The 17,335-nt window shown below is 32.2% G+C and overlaps 2 protein-coding genes across 2 annotated transcripts in view; one reads left to right on the top strand and one right to left on the bottom strand.

Moving 5' to 3' along the window:
- The window catches only part of LOC133174667 (uncharacterized), a 304,409-nt gene that overhangs the window by 214,994 nt on the left and 72,080 nt on the right, over positions 1-17,335 (bottom strand). The window lies entirely within an intron of this gene.
- Positions 2,712-16,681, top strand: LOC133174434 (ionotropic receptor 25a-like). Its single transcript, XM_061309558.1, has 15 exons — positions 2,712-2,862; positions 4,780-4,923; positions 5,569-5,832; positions 8,028-8,206; positions 8,494-8,547; positions 8,809-8,967; positions 9,950-10,117; positions 10,339-10,455; positions 10,707-10,805; positions 10,934-11,116; positions 11,520-11,862; positions 14,249-14,498; positions 14,930-15,114; positions 15,475-15,616; positions 15,954-16,681. Exons 1-15 carry the CDS (start codon positions 2,793-2,795, stop codon positions 16,375-16,377), a joined length of 2,781 nt encoding a protein of 926 aa, XP_061165542.1. The 5' UTR covers positions 2,712-2,792; the 3' UTR covers positions 16,378-16,681.

The raw sequence follows: 17,335 nt of genomic DNA, 5'->3' as shown, positions 1-17,335 counted from the left end.
GTCGTAGTTAAGGTTCATTGGAAGATAGGAGAAAAGAATGATGTCAAATAATGACTTCTTCGTCTTTTATTCGCTATTTTTATTTCGATTTATGAAATACACACTGAGAAATTCAACAATTGTTTAACTTATAAAATTGACGACGTTTTTTTAACCGTTGTTTTATTTTAAACTACACTTATTGCTATCAAAATTAGAGTGCAAACGTTGTATTACTGCATGCGGCTCCAGGAATTTTTTCCAGGGGAGGGGGGATCCATCCCCGTCAAACAAAATTCTAACCCACAAATTTCTTGACACGCAAAAAAAAAAAAAAAAAAAAACAAACAAACAAACAAACAAAAACAAAAAAAAACCTACCCAAACTTATCAAACCCCCCAAAAAATTTGACGAGCAAAAAACAAAAACCAAAAAAAAAAAAAACCCCAAAAAACCAACCAACCAAACAAAAAAAAGTAAAATCCATTTTCCAAACGTGAAAAACACCTATTTCATGGTGGTGATGGTGGGGTCTAAGTTTTCAAGGGGGGCTCCAAAGTCATTTTTATTTGTTTCAGTATATACTTTAAATACTTTAAATAACTGCAAATCCCAGGGGGGGGGGGTGTTCCCCCTCTAGATCCGCGCATGTTACTGTAGAGGTAGAGAGGCACAAAGTTCAAATTTGAGTGGGTGCTTAGTTTTTGGAGGACCAAACCAAATATTTTGACAAGTTGGTGCAGGTAGAATTTCCACCAGCTAAGCCAAATAACCCTTAAAGGGATGTGGGAGTGGGTTATACATTCTAGAGAAAGCATTGAATACATGTAAGTGTATAGCATCAATTTAAAAATAACTTTTCACATTTTCAAATAAAACTACAAAATTAATAAAATCTTTTCAGTAAGGTACATGAACCAGTCTCATTAAATCACATTCTTCAATCCGCGAGCAACAGATCAATGAATTTTATTTCAATAGATTTTAATTGTGCCAAAAGTAAATGGTTGTAAGATGCTTTCATGATGTAGAAATGATTTTCATAATAACAAAAAGGAACAGATATAAGTTTGAACTGACAATATTCTGTGAGGTACTTTAGTGTATACAATTCAGAAACCGAGTGAAAATGATTTCAGTAAGCTTAATGATGTAAACTTGTATAGCTATACATTGTATATTCTTGTATATGCGTAAATTCTTCAAGTGTTAAAATTATTCAAATGCTTGTTTTAAAACTGTATATCCTGCTTTTTAAACTTCCTGAGCCTTTTTCCTCTCCGCGGTAAACAAATGTAGTGTACTTTTCCAAAGTTGCCGACTTACATGTAGGCCCCGACAATTAGACTAATTTCTGCGTTAATTACATATATTGTGCGTCGTGTGCCTATGCAAATTTTCTTCAATGGTAAACAATCCGGAAGAAAATGTTGAAATGGTCAGTAATGAACACATTTATTAAGCAATATACAATGGATCTAGCATGCTTGTAATATTTAAAATTGATATTTCCGACGTGTTGTTAAATCAAAATGTACATCTCGAAAGTAAAATTTGCTTACCTTATGACTAATTAATAATTGCCCTTGAAAAGTTGGTCTCCTTTGTCAACCAAGTCAATGATTTTCACTGCACTTTCGAGATGATATGCAGCGCACAACAGTGGCTATAGACTCCAAGACACAATTTATTCGTTTTCATTAACGATAATAAAAATGACCTTCTTCTAAAAACATGTGCAATGCAACAAGAGAAAATGAAATACATTGTAAATGAATATACTCCAGCTATTCAGGAAAAGTAAAGAACATAATGGGGTTACTAGTTGAGGAAAAACAACAAAAATGAACTTTACATGCATATATACATGTACAACAAAATTATTCATAATGAACACCATGATTCATTATGATTAACACATACATATAATTTCTGGAAAAAAATGTACAGAATCCCTCTTAGTGGTATTTCATTTTGTTTCTATTTTCCATCAATCAGACACTATGCGCCGCGTAATTATTGTGTTTGTAATGAAATTCATAAATCTGATGTATATGTGTCATTTATTATCATATGCTCTTCATACAAATTGTTCTTTGTTTATAAATCTTTTTATTTATTTATTTTTTATTTATGATGAAAAAGCTGAGGATAACAAACAGTAATCGATTTCATAAATCCCGTAGACAAAACAAATCTTGGATAGGGCAAAAAACACGCCCCCCCCCCCCCCCCGGAAACACTGGAGGTGGGATCAGGTGCCTAGCTACATATAGGAGGAATAGGCATCCCCTATTGACTGGTTTTATTTATTTACTTACTTACTTACTTAATTTATTTATTGGCTTTGGTTTAAACAGACTAGAAAGTGCAAAACAAATAAACTATAACATACTATGAAATAAAATAAATCACACAAAGGATAATCTTTAAAAACAAATCTTTAAACAGCAACATCACCAGGGGTATATGTGCAGTAAGTACACCCCAAATATGTCGATCTTAACGACATGCATACATAAAAACCAGAAAGTGCCCGGAGCTTCCTTTTGATTTCAACATTAAGTTAACACAACTTTTGTTTGCTCTATTGATGTTAGAACACAATCTCCGTTGCTACTGATAATTCATTTCTCATCAATTAATACTTAGATAATTACAGTTTCAAATCGATCGTCTGCTGTGTTTATGCCCGAATTGTTACAGAACCAGCAGCAATTCACAACATCGAGTTCGCGTGCGGAGCAGACGATACTTTAATGGAAGAAATACGTGAAGTAATTTGGAATTACGTATTTATTTTAAATTGGATATGTTGAATTTTGTATTTCTATACCTTTTTATTCTTCATCAAAATGAACCGGTGCAATCACGTGATATAGGTATGTACATGTATACAGGTGTATTCAACTCTAATATTATAAACAATAATCATTCATTCATTACATTGGCACCCGATTGTGTTCTTGATTGTTTAAATATTGATGAAAAGAGAACCATTTTTATTACAACTTTAGCATTGGAAAATCGTCGAAAAACACCCGTATTGAAAAATATCCAACATAAGAAACAGAGATGGGAATTAATTAATTCGTTAATTAGGATAAATTATATATTTATAAAATATTATTAGTGTTCATAGATTATTTAGAGTGCAACAAAATGAGCACGTGAATTTTCATTATGTATGTCTTTTGACCGTATTAGAAAATTACAAATAAGATAATTAATACGAGGGTTGTTCGGAAAGTTCGGGGAACCATGTCGATCTTCGTTATACTATACTTTCAAGAAATTTAAAATGAACATATTATCATGAGATTGTAAAAATATTTATGTTGTTGATGTGTGAAGTTTCATATCATTGGATGTAACACAAATCAATTTACTTAATTTTATATTCAACATGTTTAGTAACTTCGGAACACACTTAACAACATTATATAACGTCAAAAACAGCGTTAGGGGTTCTCAGAATTATTCTCCGTATATACAAATCACACAGTCTGGTCCAACATCTATTCATTAAAAACGTTTCCCTGCAACTGAAACGTATTTTGCTAACATTTCTTCCAGCAGCATACATTAGTTTGTCAATGGGCCATTTACACACACATACAACTCGCTTTTGATATATTCCATGTTTCCTACAGCATTTTTAGAGTTTATTCTGTAGTTTTCCAGAGTATAAGACAAAACTGTATTGTAAACTGCTGCTCCCTGACGTTAGATACGACGTCACCTTTTTTGCCTTTTTCAATGAGGACTAACTCTCCTCTGCAATTGATTTCTTTTCCACGAAGCAAACTATGAATTCATAATTTGGAATATGAAACGACATAACAATTCTTGATTTGAACGTCTTGATTTTTTTCGGTTTTAAGCCATTTTATAGGGGTTATGCCAACAGACATTATTTATTGTCTTGTTTGTAAATTATTAAATTTTAACTCTGAATAAGATTGAAATAAATCGAGATATTTTTAAAAATTTTTAATACAAATCATTTGAATTTGTTGTTAAAGCATTTCTACCAAATTTGGGTATAATATGACGTTAAGTATAAAAGATATGACAGAAGTCCGCGAACTTTCCGATCAACCCTCGTAGTATTAATTTGCATGCAGCACACAAAATTAGGAATATATTTTTGGATGTAAAGATTTAGACTTTCAATTTTTAGGGTATATGTCTTCGAAATATGTATATTACATACATTTATTACATTTTCAACAGTGAAATACTGTGATTTATTACATTGAATAAAAGTGATATTCTCTCACAGTGTGAAAGGATAACAAAATGATATTCTCTCACAGTATGAAAGGATACCAAAGTGGTATTCTCTTACAGTGTGAAAGAATTCAAAAGTAAAAAATAATCTGGCCTGTTATAAGATAGAGATAGTAACTAACGATCTTGACAGATACTAAAACTGTCATTTTCCCCCAAATATTTTGCTAAAATCCATGTTTCAATGTTTTCAATCTCACAACTGCTAAGCTAGATAATTTCTCAACTGCTAAACTGTCACGTAAAAGCCCATTGCACTGTGGAAAATCAAAGAAAATGTAATGAACAGAAAATTAAATGTTTTGATATGAAATTTATTTCACTCATGAGGCAGGATGTTTGGATATTTTCAATCGTGCTTCGCACTCGTGAAAAAATCAAAACATCCTATCCCACTCGTGAAATAAATTCCTTATCCAACTACAAAACATTGAATATCCTCTATATACTCTTTCCTTTTCTTCTGGTGAACCTTTTAGACGAAAAAATATTATGGGTTTTAACAGTTGCTGTTTTGGCAAAAGAAAAACACAAAAACCTGAAACTCCTTGAAGATACACTGAAAGATGAGAGCCAGCTGCATGGGTGGAATGGAGGTGTAAAAGTCATTAAATTAAACTCTACCAACCCTATCACAGCACTGGAGAAAGGTAGGTGACACTTTTATAAAAATAGTGGCTAGAGAAAGAAACTATAAGTGCATTTGCATTGAAACCTATCTCAACTCCTCAAACTGAAAACTGTGACAAGTAGACAAGTACGTATAAACTGAACGCTACCAATCCTTAAAAAAAGGCCTATGAGAATATAGTATACATGTAATTACAGTATGGTCTACTGAAATTAAAGAATAATAATTTTTTTCAAAAGAAAAAAAAAACGTAATATTCAATCTTTTGTTTTTCTTTTTCTTTTTTCTTTGATGGGGATGGGGTGTTGAGAGGTCCTTGAAATTTAATATGTTGAGTTTTATCTCTTAAAAATGAAATTATTAGAAAAATTTCCATCCCGTATATCTACAATTACTCTTTTGGGGGGGGGGGGGGACATCTCATGTGAAGTTAATGCTCATTTATTCTTGAAAAATTCTCATCTATTGAAAAAACTTATTAGATTACGTACAACTCACACAACTCATATATTAATTCCTCTATTGAATTACATGTAAGACTGCAATCCCTTTCATGCAATATTTTTAGTAATCATAAACGAACAATTAGGTATTATCAGTAATTTATTTAAATTAATTTAATTTTTGTGTAACGTTGATAAATGTACTTGTTTCTTTATGCCAGTTTGTTCTGTGATGGCGGATGGAGCAGTTCTGTTGATTGACATGGCTGATCCTTTGACGGGTCAACTGTTAAGGTCGTTTGCACGTTCCGCAGGATTACCGTACGTTACACTTTTAGACAGATCTACACTAATAGAAAAAGACTTTGATCCCGACCTACATCTGGAAGTTGAGCCCCCAGGCTCGGTCATGATGGGCGTGGTCCGTGACGTCATAACTCACGAAAATTTAACCAGGATTGCTGTTCTGTACGATAACTCGTTTGGTAATTAAATTGTCTAACTTATTGATTCAAAATGTCTGCTAAAATGGAATTTAGAATGCTGCAGTGGCACATCTTTATTAAAAGAATGTTAACTACAAGTACTGTAAACACAGTCTTTGTATTAAAATGCACCTGTCAGGTAAAAACACTCTTATATCAGCTTTAAAATTCTGTAAGTCTATACTCGTACCCTTCACTGAAATATATTCAAAAGAAACTGGTATATATATTTCTGTAAATGAAAGATGAAAAGTGGGTGATTTAAAGACGTTAAATGAATAAGATTTTGCTAGTTCTGACCGTCAAAACCATCTGCTATATATATAATATTCGTACTATTTCTTTAATAATTCGCTTTCAGTTCTATTAGACAAAATTAAACATTTAAATCTTTATTGTCATCTACTTGAGAAAAAAATCACCTAATTGTAATCTTAGACATTAGATTATCTGCATAGTTTGAATCTGCAAGAAAGAGATACAGACGATTGCTTTCATCAATTTATTGCATGTATCCATTAGATTTATTATGTAAAATTACCAACAAAAATGTTAAATACACAGGCCGGTAGAAACGGTTTCAAAAGGGGGGGGCAACCCCCCCCCCCAAAAAAAAAATCTGACAAGCAAAAAAAAAGCTAATTTATTGTCCAAATCCTGGAATTTGCCTGTGCTCGACCTTACAACATCAAAAAGTGGGGGGGGGGGGCAACCAGCATCTAAAGGAAAATTTACTATATAGCAAAAAAATATACTCAGAAAAAAATGGGGGGGGGTCTGGCCTCCCCTGCCCCCCGCGTTCTACGGGCCTGATACACTCTGAAAATGCTGATATTGCCAGCATCAATTTCTGAAAACATCTATCTGATACTTTTCTAAGGAGTTTGCTACATTATTTAGAGTCTCCACTTTAGCAAGAAAATTTTCATTCGGTTCTTGAAGTCGGTCTTCTTGGATTATTGTGTCATTTCTCGCATATTTCACGCACCTGTCCTGTTTAACTTTGTTACTAGTAGGGCTGCGCAATAATATCGATATTCCGGTATATTGCGATTCGTTAACAAAAAATATCGTATTGCGATACGTATTTCCAGTACCGATATACCAGCAAAATGATTGGGCTTTAGATTTATGAAGTAAAATTTGAAATTTAAGATGTCAGGAACGTTTTCAATAGTGCCAAACAGTACCAAACGGTAAAGTTTCTGTTGTATGGTTGCATTTTGTTGCCAAACTGTAGTGAAATCAACTAGAACTCTTCTGTTAATACATGTACGTATTTATGAAAGTTTTATACACTCTGCTTATAAATGGAGGTTAATAAAATAAGGAAAGAACACTTTAACTGTTATTAAAAATATAGTTCCAAATATCGCAATATATCGCAATACGAAATTCCCAACCGATACCCATGCAGCCCTAGTTACTTGCATTCTGATAAGCATTTTAGAAAGCTTCTTTTCTTTTGGAATATTTTTCTTCTTCAACTTCTGAATTAAAATGAATTTTGTTGATTTGTATTGAAAAAAAAAAACAACTTTACAATTCAGCAATGTGTTGGTAAGTTATATCCATTTCGAAAAATATTCAGATTATGACATCGGCGTTTATGTCACAATTTAACAATATAATACTAAGTTTCCCTTGACTTTTTTTTTTACATGAATAAAGATATAGGATTTGATGTTTAATATGATGTATGGTTTGTATTAGAAATATGATGGGTAAGAAAAATATTTAGTTTGAAGAATGTAGTTATTATGAAACGCCCTGTACTTGAAGCAATTACTCACTGTGGTCCACGAACTTTTTTTAATTGATTGATTTTGTCATTAATTTTTGCTTGTTTTCGATTTGTTCTCCTATTGTTCGAGTTTGTTTGTTTGTATTTTTTAGGTGTGTGTGTTTCTTCTTGGCTTTGTTTTGTTTCTTTTGCTTTCGCTTTCTTGTTTTTAGTAGTTTCTGAGTTTTAAGTTGTGTTTTTGTTTTGTTCTATACATTTTTAATGAATTATTGAAGGAATATAGAATCTACGAGCAAGGCATAAAGCATACATGTAGTATATCGATGTCTGTAAAACCCAAGAATTCAATCTGTCGACCCTAAAAGCTAATGGACCACCAACATTAAGGTTATATTTGTAGTAGTAAATCTTAACCTAATGACTGTTTTAAAGTGGTCGATTTTTTTTTCAGATTTGGACAAAATCCCTAAAAGATACCTATCAGGTCTTTCAGCTCAGCATCTTTTTCAGGAAATCATTTCCACTACCCACAATGCAACACTAGAGCAACTATATCGATTGGAGGAAAATCAAATTAGAAATTTTTTCATTGTGGCGAGCAAGGAGAATGTCATGAAAATTTTGGAAACGGTAGTTATAATATCGAAAAAAGTGGTTTAAAACGTTCTTGTAGAAGATATCTTCTGGTGTTTTTATTTATCAGAGAGAAAAAAAGCATTTGAAGAAAAAAAAGCACAGTAATTTTATACAAAGGGTAATTAAAGAAATTTAAAGTGATTGTCATATATCTTGATCAGAATTTGAAAAGAGACATTTAATTTGAAAAAAAAAATCCATATAAATATATTTACTAACGCTGTGCTTGGAACTGTTTGATGCTGTCTTTTTTTTTTACACACTAAAAGTTTTTTATACAGGCGAGCAGTACAAGATTAATGGAGGAAAAATATCGTTGGTTTGTGCTAACCAAGGTTAGTTGCAATAAATAAAACACCTTCACTAACATGTATGTTTCCAAGAAAAATGACAGAGGTTCATGTATTTGTTGAAAATTCTTGCTATGTACATTATTTCTTGAGCTAATTTTTTTTTAGATAAGCCAAGAAGAGCACCAAAGTAAATCCATGATAATTGTGACTAGAGCACATAAAGTATTAAATATCATACATTTGGTCGTTTGAATTTAGAGGAAGTATTCCCTTGTTTATTAACCTCTGACCTTTGATTGACAGGATATGAGTATCACTTGCCAGGGATGTAAGAATCATGGACGTGGGACGGTTATCCTGATAACGGGCCGTCCCAACAACGAAATTATGGAGAATAGTTATATCCCCTTCATCCGGGGACTCTCGAAGTATATTTCAACCTTCACAGCGGAAGGGTCTAATGTAAGAATCCTTTTTGTGGGTTTGAACATACATTGTCTTTATTGTAATTTATAATTAGAAAGGGATTGGGCACAAGTTCTGAAAATTTATTAGTATTTGTTCATCTTAATTACTAGGTTTTATAAAAAAAAAATATTGAGGAGAGTTATGTATTATCATTCATTTTACCAACGATCGAAATAATGCAATGTTAAAAAGAGAATTATAGATAAAGTGAACAAAGTTTTCTTATTACAAATTTGTAACTAATGAACTTGAAGGGGAAAATCGTAAACATTGCAATATATATATATATATATATATATATATATATATATATATATATATATATATATATATATATATATATATATATATATATACATCCATAAAATTGCACAATTACATTCCAGGTCTCTAAAAGATGCAAAATATGAAATGAAACTTTCTTTACGTTTTTCAGAAGTTACTACCTTTCTTAGCTACTGGTTTATAGATAAATCGTTATCACATCTAAATGCTAGAGATTGTTTTTCCCCCAAAATTTTCTGAACTATGCATTTTGGGGGTTATAAAAGGGATTCTAAATTATTTATGCATGATATGCAAGGTTAACAATTATTTATCTTCAGGTGAGCAATTGGTCTTATAAAGGTCTAAATTATTGATTTTTGAACATATTCTATTGTTAAGATGTTGAAACAAAAGGATCAGACACAAGTTCTTAAAACTTAGAAATGATTAATTATATCTAAATTATTAATGTTCTTATCATTTGATAAAGAAATATAGTAAGAATGTATCAAATGAAATACTAAGTACTAGTATTTCTATTTGGGGTAAAAATCAATTGCTTCATCCTGAAGCTACCGCTAGAGATTCTGCTTGAACTATACTTGACAAAATGAGGTAATGTTTCATTGTAGAAGCAATTCTCGCTGAAATTGAAGAAAACAATTGCTAATTGTATCCTATCTAGAATTGATTTGTTTTTTTATAACAGGTAGATGAAGCGTTCTTGTTTGATTTAATGAACTTGATAGGAACAAAACTTGTAGAGCAGAACGTACAAAAATCAATGAGCCTTAATCAAAGTGAGTGTTACAGCGTCATAGGACCGGAAGCGGAAGTATTCAACCAAAGCCGGATGTTTATTCAAAGCTTTCAAAATGTGAGTACAATTTCAAAAGTAAAAATACCATAATATAGTCAACCACATAGAAAGTAAGCTTGGAGGACACTTTGTGCTTAAACTTTAAATTGAGAATGTTTAATTTATTTTAAGATTTTAAGAAACGAGAGTCTTTTTTTAAAAGCAATGAATTATAAAATGTACAAGTATGTGTTGTCACCAATGTATTAGTTTTGTTTTATTTTCCATTTACTTTACAGAGTTCTAAAAATGGAGTATTTGGACCATTGTATTTTAAAAACAACGTTCTTAAACAAAGACTAATTTTGTCCATTAAGCGGTTAACATTTTCTAAACAGGCGCAATCTACTGAGCTGGTACGTCACGTTATGGATATCGATAATTTGAATTGATCAAACGATTTCGGAGTCAATTATGTTAAAGAAATATTGTGTTTGATAATTAATATATTATTCATTTACATACAGATTATATGACGATATCTGTACAACAGATCTGCTATTTCTCTTTTACTGAGGAATTAAGTCCATGATAACGAGTTTAAATGTGTAAATAACCAAGAGACAATAATAATGGCATAACCATATAAGTTTTATTATTATGATAGCTTGGTAATTGGACGGAGGAGATGGGACTAAGGCTCTTTGACTCAAGTTTATTGAAACCACCCGGAAAGAAGAAGTACAAGATTGTAGTCGTCCCCACTGTAAGATTCGGCGATGTTCACGCATTTTTACTATTTTATTCAAAGAATTTTGTCATATTCATATTTGGCATATTTCCTATATCAATATAAATTTATATAAATCATTTCCACAATTTGTTTTATTTTAGTATCCGCCTTTTGTGATAGCCAAGGGAAATAACTCTTTTGACGGGTACTGTATGGATCTCCTCCACGAGATCCAGAAAATACTGAAGTTTGACTACGAGTTATATTCCAGTCCTGATGGACTGGTAGGATCAATGGACGAAAAAGGACATTGGAACGGAATCGTCAAGGAGCTGATGGAAAAGGTAGGAGAAATTAATGAATTTCTAGATGAAAATTCTGGGGAATAAGTTATTAGAACCAGCAAGGTCTTACAGACCTCTGAATGAATGATTTTCATGAACGGCAATCACATGCATTGTACTGTTAGACCATACTTTCCATAAAATAAAAGATAATTAAATTTATATCTATTCTTATGAAGGAAAACCAAAATATGAATTTTACATGATCTTATTTAGCTTTGTAGACCTTTGATGATATCTTTCTAACCAAGACATACGCACCAAAATTAGATACACTCAAAGAATTTAACCATATTTTAGCTATTTTACTTCGTAAAAATTCGATAGCATTTACTTTTTACCCTTAAGTCACTATTTAGTGAAAGGTAACGCATTTTTTTCTTTTTAATTTTTTTTCAAACAGCGAGCTGACATTGCAATAGGTCCAATATCCGTAATGGCGGAAAGAGAGAACGTGATTGATTTCACAGTCCCTTACTACGACTTAGTGGGGCTGACCATTCTCCTGAAGAAACCAGAGTTTGATTACGAGCTGTTTAAGTTTCTGGTTGTCCTAGACGAGAAAGTCTGGCTCTGCATCATTGCTGCTTACTTCCTATTTAGCGGACTTTTATACGTCTTCGATAAATTGAGTCCGTATAGTTACCAAAACAACAAGAAGAATTACGAAAACGTGACACCGGAACCCCGGGTCTTTACCATCAAAGAGGGGATATGGTTTTGTATGATGTCACTCACACCTCAAGGTTTGTCTTGTCGAGATCCTTAAAGTAAGAATTAATATTGTGGTACATGGGCAAGGATCAGCTATTTGTAAATAATAACGGCCGTCACAGTGAAAAAAATTGTGTCAATATTTTTACACTTTTTGTAGTTGAAAACATCTATATTTATATCTTCCTTCATGAATTTAAAAAGAAAAGATAGTTGCGTTTTTATTTTTTAAGAAAATCGCATCCAAATACAGGTGATCAAAAAGTGACGGGCGTTATGTTGACACAGTTAATGCGAATTTTGAAGGTTTTTTCGCCCTTCTTGAAACGTTAAAAAAACCACCACATGCATGAATTTGACCACACTTTCACTTGGAATGAATTAGACAGCTTTTTATGACCTATCTGTAAAATAAATAAGGCACAATTAATCGTGACGGAGGTGACGTCAAATTCTCTTGCTATAGCATTTTCATCATTCTTACTTTCTGCAAAGAAATCGTGTTTTCAGTGTTTTTTCACTACATGAGGAAATAAAACTAGTTTTTCATTTTAAAAAAGCAGAATAAGGTACATTACTTCTTCCTTTAACAATTTTTTATCCTGTTTAATAAACGGATGTTATATTTGACCTTTTGACAAAAATGGATTTTACAAATTGACAAACTAAGGTTTGCTAGTTACGGAGGTTACATTGACGCTGATTTTTAAAGCATTTCGTAAGTTTTCTTAAGAATACACATGATTTCATACATGCAATGAAGTTTGTGTGTCAAATATCTACATCCAAACATTCTGCTAATACTATAATTAAAACTACTGCAAGTACTTTCATGAATTTTTTAAGCACTGTGACGGATGTTACAATATAACGTCCGTTACGGTTTTTCATGATAGTTACATTTTAACTCTCTACGGGCTTTGTAATTTTTATTTAGTAAATTTATTATTTGTTCTTCATTAATCAGTTAACATACAACTGAAGTTTACTGATAAAATTTTATCTTTAATAACATAATAAGAAAAAAAATTGGTATCAGCACAGATTAAGAATGGTCAAATCATAACAGGCAATCAGCCAAGAAAATCAATAAGGAACTGGTAGCATGGCATCTGAAAAGAAAATAAATAATTTTTTTAAATCAAAACAGCGAAAAATATGTCCATAAAATTTCTATGTTACATAATCGAATCATTGTGCTTCAGAAGTTAAGGTTTGACATTGTTTTCTGTCAAACTGTCACATCCGTATATTTTATGTTAGTCAAAATATAACTGCCGAACTCTATGATCGTAATAGTTCTAGAAAAATGCTTAACATTTGTGTCAAACAATAACAATTATAGATTTCAACACATTGGAGAACAAGGCTTGTCCATTTTATCATTAAATATTATATAAATCTTATTTAGTTATTAGCGTGACGCCTGTTATCTACTAAGAAATGTTGACCGACAATACAAACTCACCCACTTTGCCTCCTTTTTTGTATCATGGTCACTTTTGATGACGTATTCTGCAAATGTGTGGTAAAACTAATAGAAAAAACGAGCTGGTTCTATATATCTCATATGCAAGTCATTTTACGCCCTAGATTACGGACGTTACGAATTTGACCGACACCTGTGTACCTTTGTTAAATTTGCGATAATTTAGTATTTAAATCCTTTACGCATACGTTATGGAAAAGCACCTGTTGAGTATACTTTTAAGTTAAACCTAACATAAAATATTCGTATATTTTCTATACAGTTACATACATTTCAATGTTTAAAGTCAACCCATCATGTTGACCGACACTCATAACGTCCGTTATACATATTCAAGGCTATTTTTCTCGGGCTACTGATAACCAATTGTAATTATTTTTATCTATAATTGTAAGGTAAACATCTATCTTTTAGAATAGTCATACATAAAAAAGTATTATTTTAATTTTTTTTTTTTAAATGCATTTTTGACACATAGGTTGGGAAATCTCTTATAAGCATGCGCAAAAGTTGGACAATTTTACACAAATTCGGTAATATTAATTTTATTTCTTAAAATAAAAAGATTAAATTGTTCATTCTTTCTCTTTTATATTACAGAAGTATAAATACAACTTTTTGAATTGCAAAAAATACATATTCTTCTTGATTTCAATTTCAAAAGTGACGGCCGTTATTATTTACAAATAGCTGATCCTTGCCCACATATATACCAAAAATTGTCCGCAAAACACCCCAATTGTAGTATTTAAATAAAAGTATGTCAATACATGTAGGTTTTTTTGACATTTGAAAAATATGATTATTTATAGTGATTATAATGCAAAATACCTCAAAAGGTAGGCACGACATTATTATTCTAAAGAATGACATTGATATGGATTTCATCAAGTCCACCGCTAGCAGAAAATGTCTGTGATATATTTCAGGCGGAGGTGAGGCGCCACGAGCTCTTTCAGGCCGCCTTATTGCTGCTACGTGGTGGTTGTTTGGGTTCATTGTCATAGCAACATATACAGCCAATCTAGCTGCGTTTTTGACTGTGTCTCGTTTGGAAGAACCAATCAAATCCTTAGACGATCTATCCAGTCAGCATACTGTTAAATACGCACCGCATAATGGCAGTGCAGCTATGGTGTACTTCCAGAGAATGGCAGAAATTGAACAAAGATTTTACAGGTATTAAAATATGTACTACGCTTCACGAAAAAGGCATACTACTTGCAAGAAACCTTGATAGATTTGATGCAAATCTCATAGAAAATGCAGAAAACAGTTTTTCTGTGAATGAAAGTTTTAAAAGATCTGGTCTTACAAAATTAAGGTCTTAAGTACTATTCAGATCAGAAATTCAGTCAAAAAAAATATGATGCACTTTTTGGTCCTTAAAAGATTATAATTACACATTGAATGTATGTCATAGATAAAGTTAGTGTAAGTTAAGGACTTCATAAATAAATGCGTTTCCATGAAATCTATATCGGACCTTGTAGTCATCTCCTAGATTTTATTTTAAATCTGATGCAATGTTTTGAATACTAGTAATATGCCACAATTCGCGATTAACAATTCTATAATACTAGAAATGGTAATTTAACATGATTTTTCAGTATTTGGAAGAATATGAGTTTGGACGATACCTTAGACCCTGTAGAGAGAGCCAAACTGGCGGTGTGGGATTACCCGGTCAGTAACAAGTATACCAAACTTTGGGAAACCATGAAACTCTCGGGATTTCCAAACTCGCTGGATGAAGCACTCTCCAGCGTAAAGAATGGGACATTCGCATACATAGGTACAATTTACTAGTACACGAATTCTATATAAAAACACATATACTTGTCAATTTCCGTAGACAGTGGTACTACTCGGCTATGTCCGTGAATAAAACATTTTGGTAGACCATCGACATTAACATTTATCTTAACTTGAAAGGCCAAGAAATCTTTATTGAATTCAAGATGTCATTAATTGCAGACCTTCGGGTGCGCATACGGTATAATGAAACAGGACGATTTTAAACTAGACCAGAACTCTTTTTTTAACTCTACCTTTCATATAAAAATATCAATCTGCAACATGAGAATTTTCCCCTCTAAAACTGATTGAATCCTTAATTGATAAAATTTTTATTCACTTTTTCCTGTGGACATAGGAGATGCCGCGGAGAACCAGTATCAGACGATGAGGTCGATGGAGAACTGCGACCTCTGGCAAGTTGGCGAGGAGTTCAGCAGGAAACCCTTTGCTCTGGCTGTCCAGAACGGGTCGCCATTAAGGAACGATCTCTCAACTGCGTGAGTACATGTACATAAAAGCATAGGAAGCCAGAGTTCTTGAATCATTTTGGCTGGGTAAAATTTTAGCAAAATAATAGTTACAGTTATGAAACATTGCATTATTCCGTCAACTGAATCAAAATACATGTAGGTTATAGAATTTCAAGAACGCTTAATAAATCATAAAGGTAGAGTCATATGCATAATTTCTTTGATCATTTCGGATTTTTTTTTTCGCTGCATTTTCACCATGTATTCGAACAGTAAAAAAAAATTGTACTGGGTAACGTCTTCAACACATAAATTAGCCATGATGGTTTGAATTTTATTATTATTTTTTTTTAATTCTCTAAAGGATACTTCAGCTCCTTAATCAACGAATGCTTGAAAAATTAAAGAAAAAATGGTGGGATAAAAATAAAGTAAAGTGTCCTAAACTGGAAAATGAGAGCGAGGGCATTAGTCTGAACAACATTGGCGGGGTTTTTATCCTAATCGCGGGAGGGGCTGCTCTAGCGCTCGTGTGTCTGGGTTTCGAACTCTATTTCTTCAAGTACAAGCCGAGGCAAGCGTCAAAGAACTACGGTGTGGCAAAAAGCCATTCTAAAGCAAACCTTCCAGCTGACAAAGGGACAAAGAAAGAAAATGGCGTCAACAATACATGGTCTGACGAAAATCTAGAATCTTCGTGTGAAAGAAGCAACGGAAGTATGGAAAATCCGAGTGTATTCAACAGATCAGCGCGTGGAGTCACTTTTTCTCTTGGAGAGAGTCTTTAGTATGAATGTGGACAATGAATATAAACATTGCATTGATTCCTGTACAGTGACCTAGTAAAAGTTGTTAATGTTGTTTAAACACGTATGTGTGGGGACTTTCCATATAGCGTCTACTTAATTTGTAGGCAGTATTAATATATACTTAATGAATGAATAATGTACATATGTTCAAAGACTTCCAAAATAGTTCGTGGACATTAACGTTTTTGTCATGTTTAACATACCGCATAGCAAAATATTTTTTTTTATGAAAATCCAAGTTAAAATAGTTGGTCTTAAATGTTTTGTAAAAAATCGCTGTCTTTAATGGGTTGAAATGTCATTAACTTTGTCATAAAGTTCTTGGAATAAAATGTTTATTTTTTTCTGTAAAACATAACTACCGGTAAGCAAGGATTAAGTGACTGTGAAGTAACTAAAATGTTGTCGTTATTTCCAGATGTCTTTTTCTATATCAGTAATTGGACAGATAGATAGAAATATGAAGAAATGTGTCTGAAAAGGTCGAAAAGCGATATCGGCCATGCGAACAAAACAACGTCTAATCATAAAATAACATTCTGAAATAATCAGGATATTTCCACAGACACCTGACGAATGGATGGTGTAACACCCCCCCCCCCCCCCAGCTTCAGATAATTTTTGTTAGATGCAAAAATTTATCAAAAATACATGATTTCCTAGTCTCTCATTTTTATATTTCGATAACTGATTTCATTTTCCGCTTTTGTTAAGTTTTAGAAATTGGTCCTATACGGTATATAAAAATACTATTTAAAGGTAGTACGTAGAATTTATACTGATGACGTTGGTAAAATACTGTGTATTGTTTTAATTTATATCAATTTACTCAGACATTGATTTATATATAATGTATACATAATCTAGTCATTTAAAGAAAATAGCATGTCCACGAACATGTCATTAAAAATTTTAAAAAAATCCATATAACTAAGTA

Source organism: Saccostrea echinata, unplaced genomic scaffold, assembly GCF_033153115.1.
Source record: "Saccostrea echinata isolate AGI-Se365-2 ecotype Australia unplaced genomic scaffold, CSIRO_AGI_Sech_v1 ptg000058l, whole genome shotgun sequence".
NCBI lineage: Eukaryota > Metazoa > Mollusca > Bivalvia > Ostreida > Ostreidae > Saccostrea > Saccostrea echinata.
This window is presented reverse-complemented; position numbering and strand designations above follow the sequence as displayed.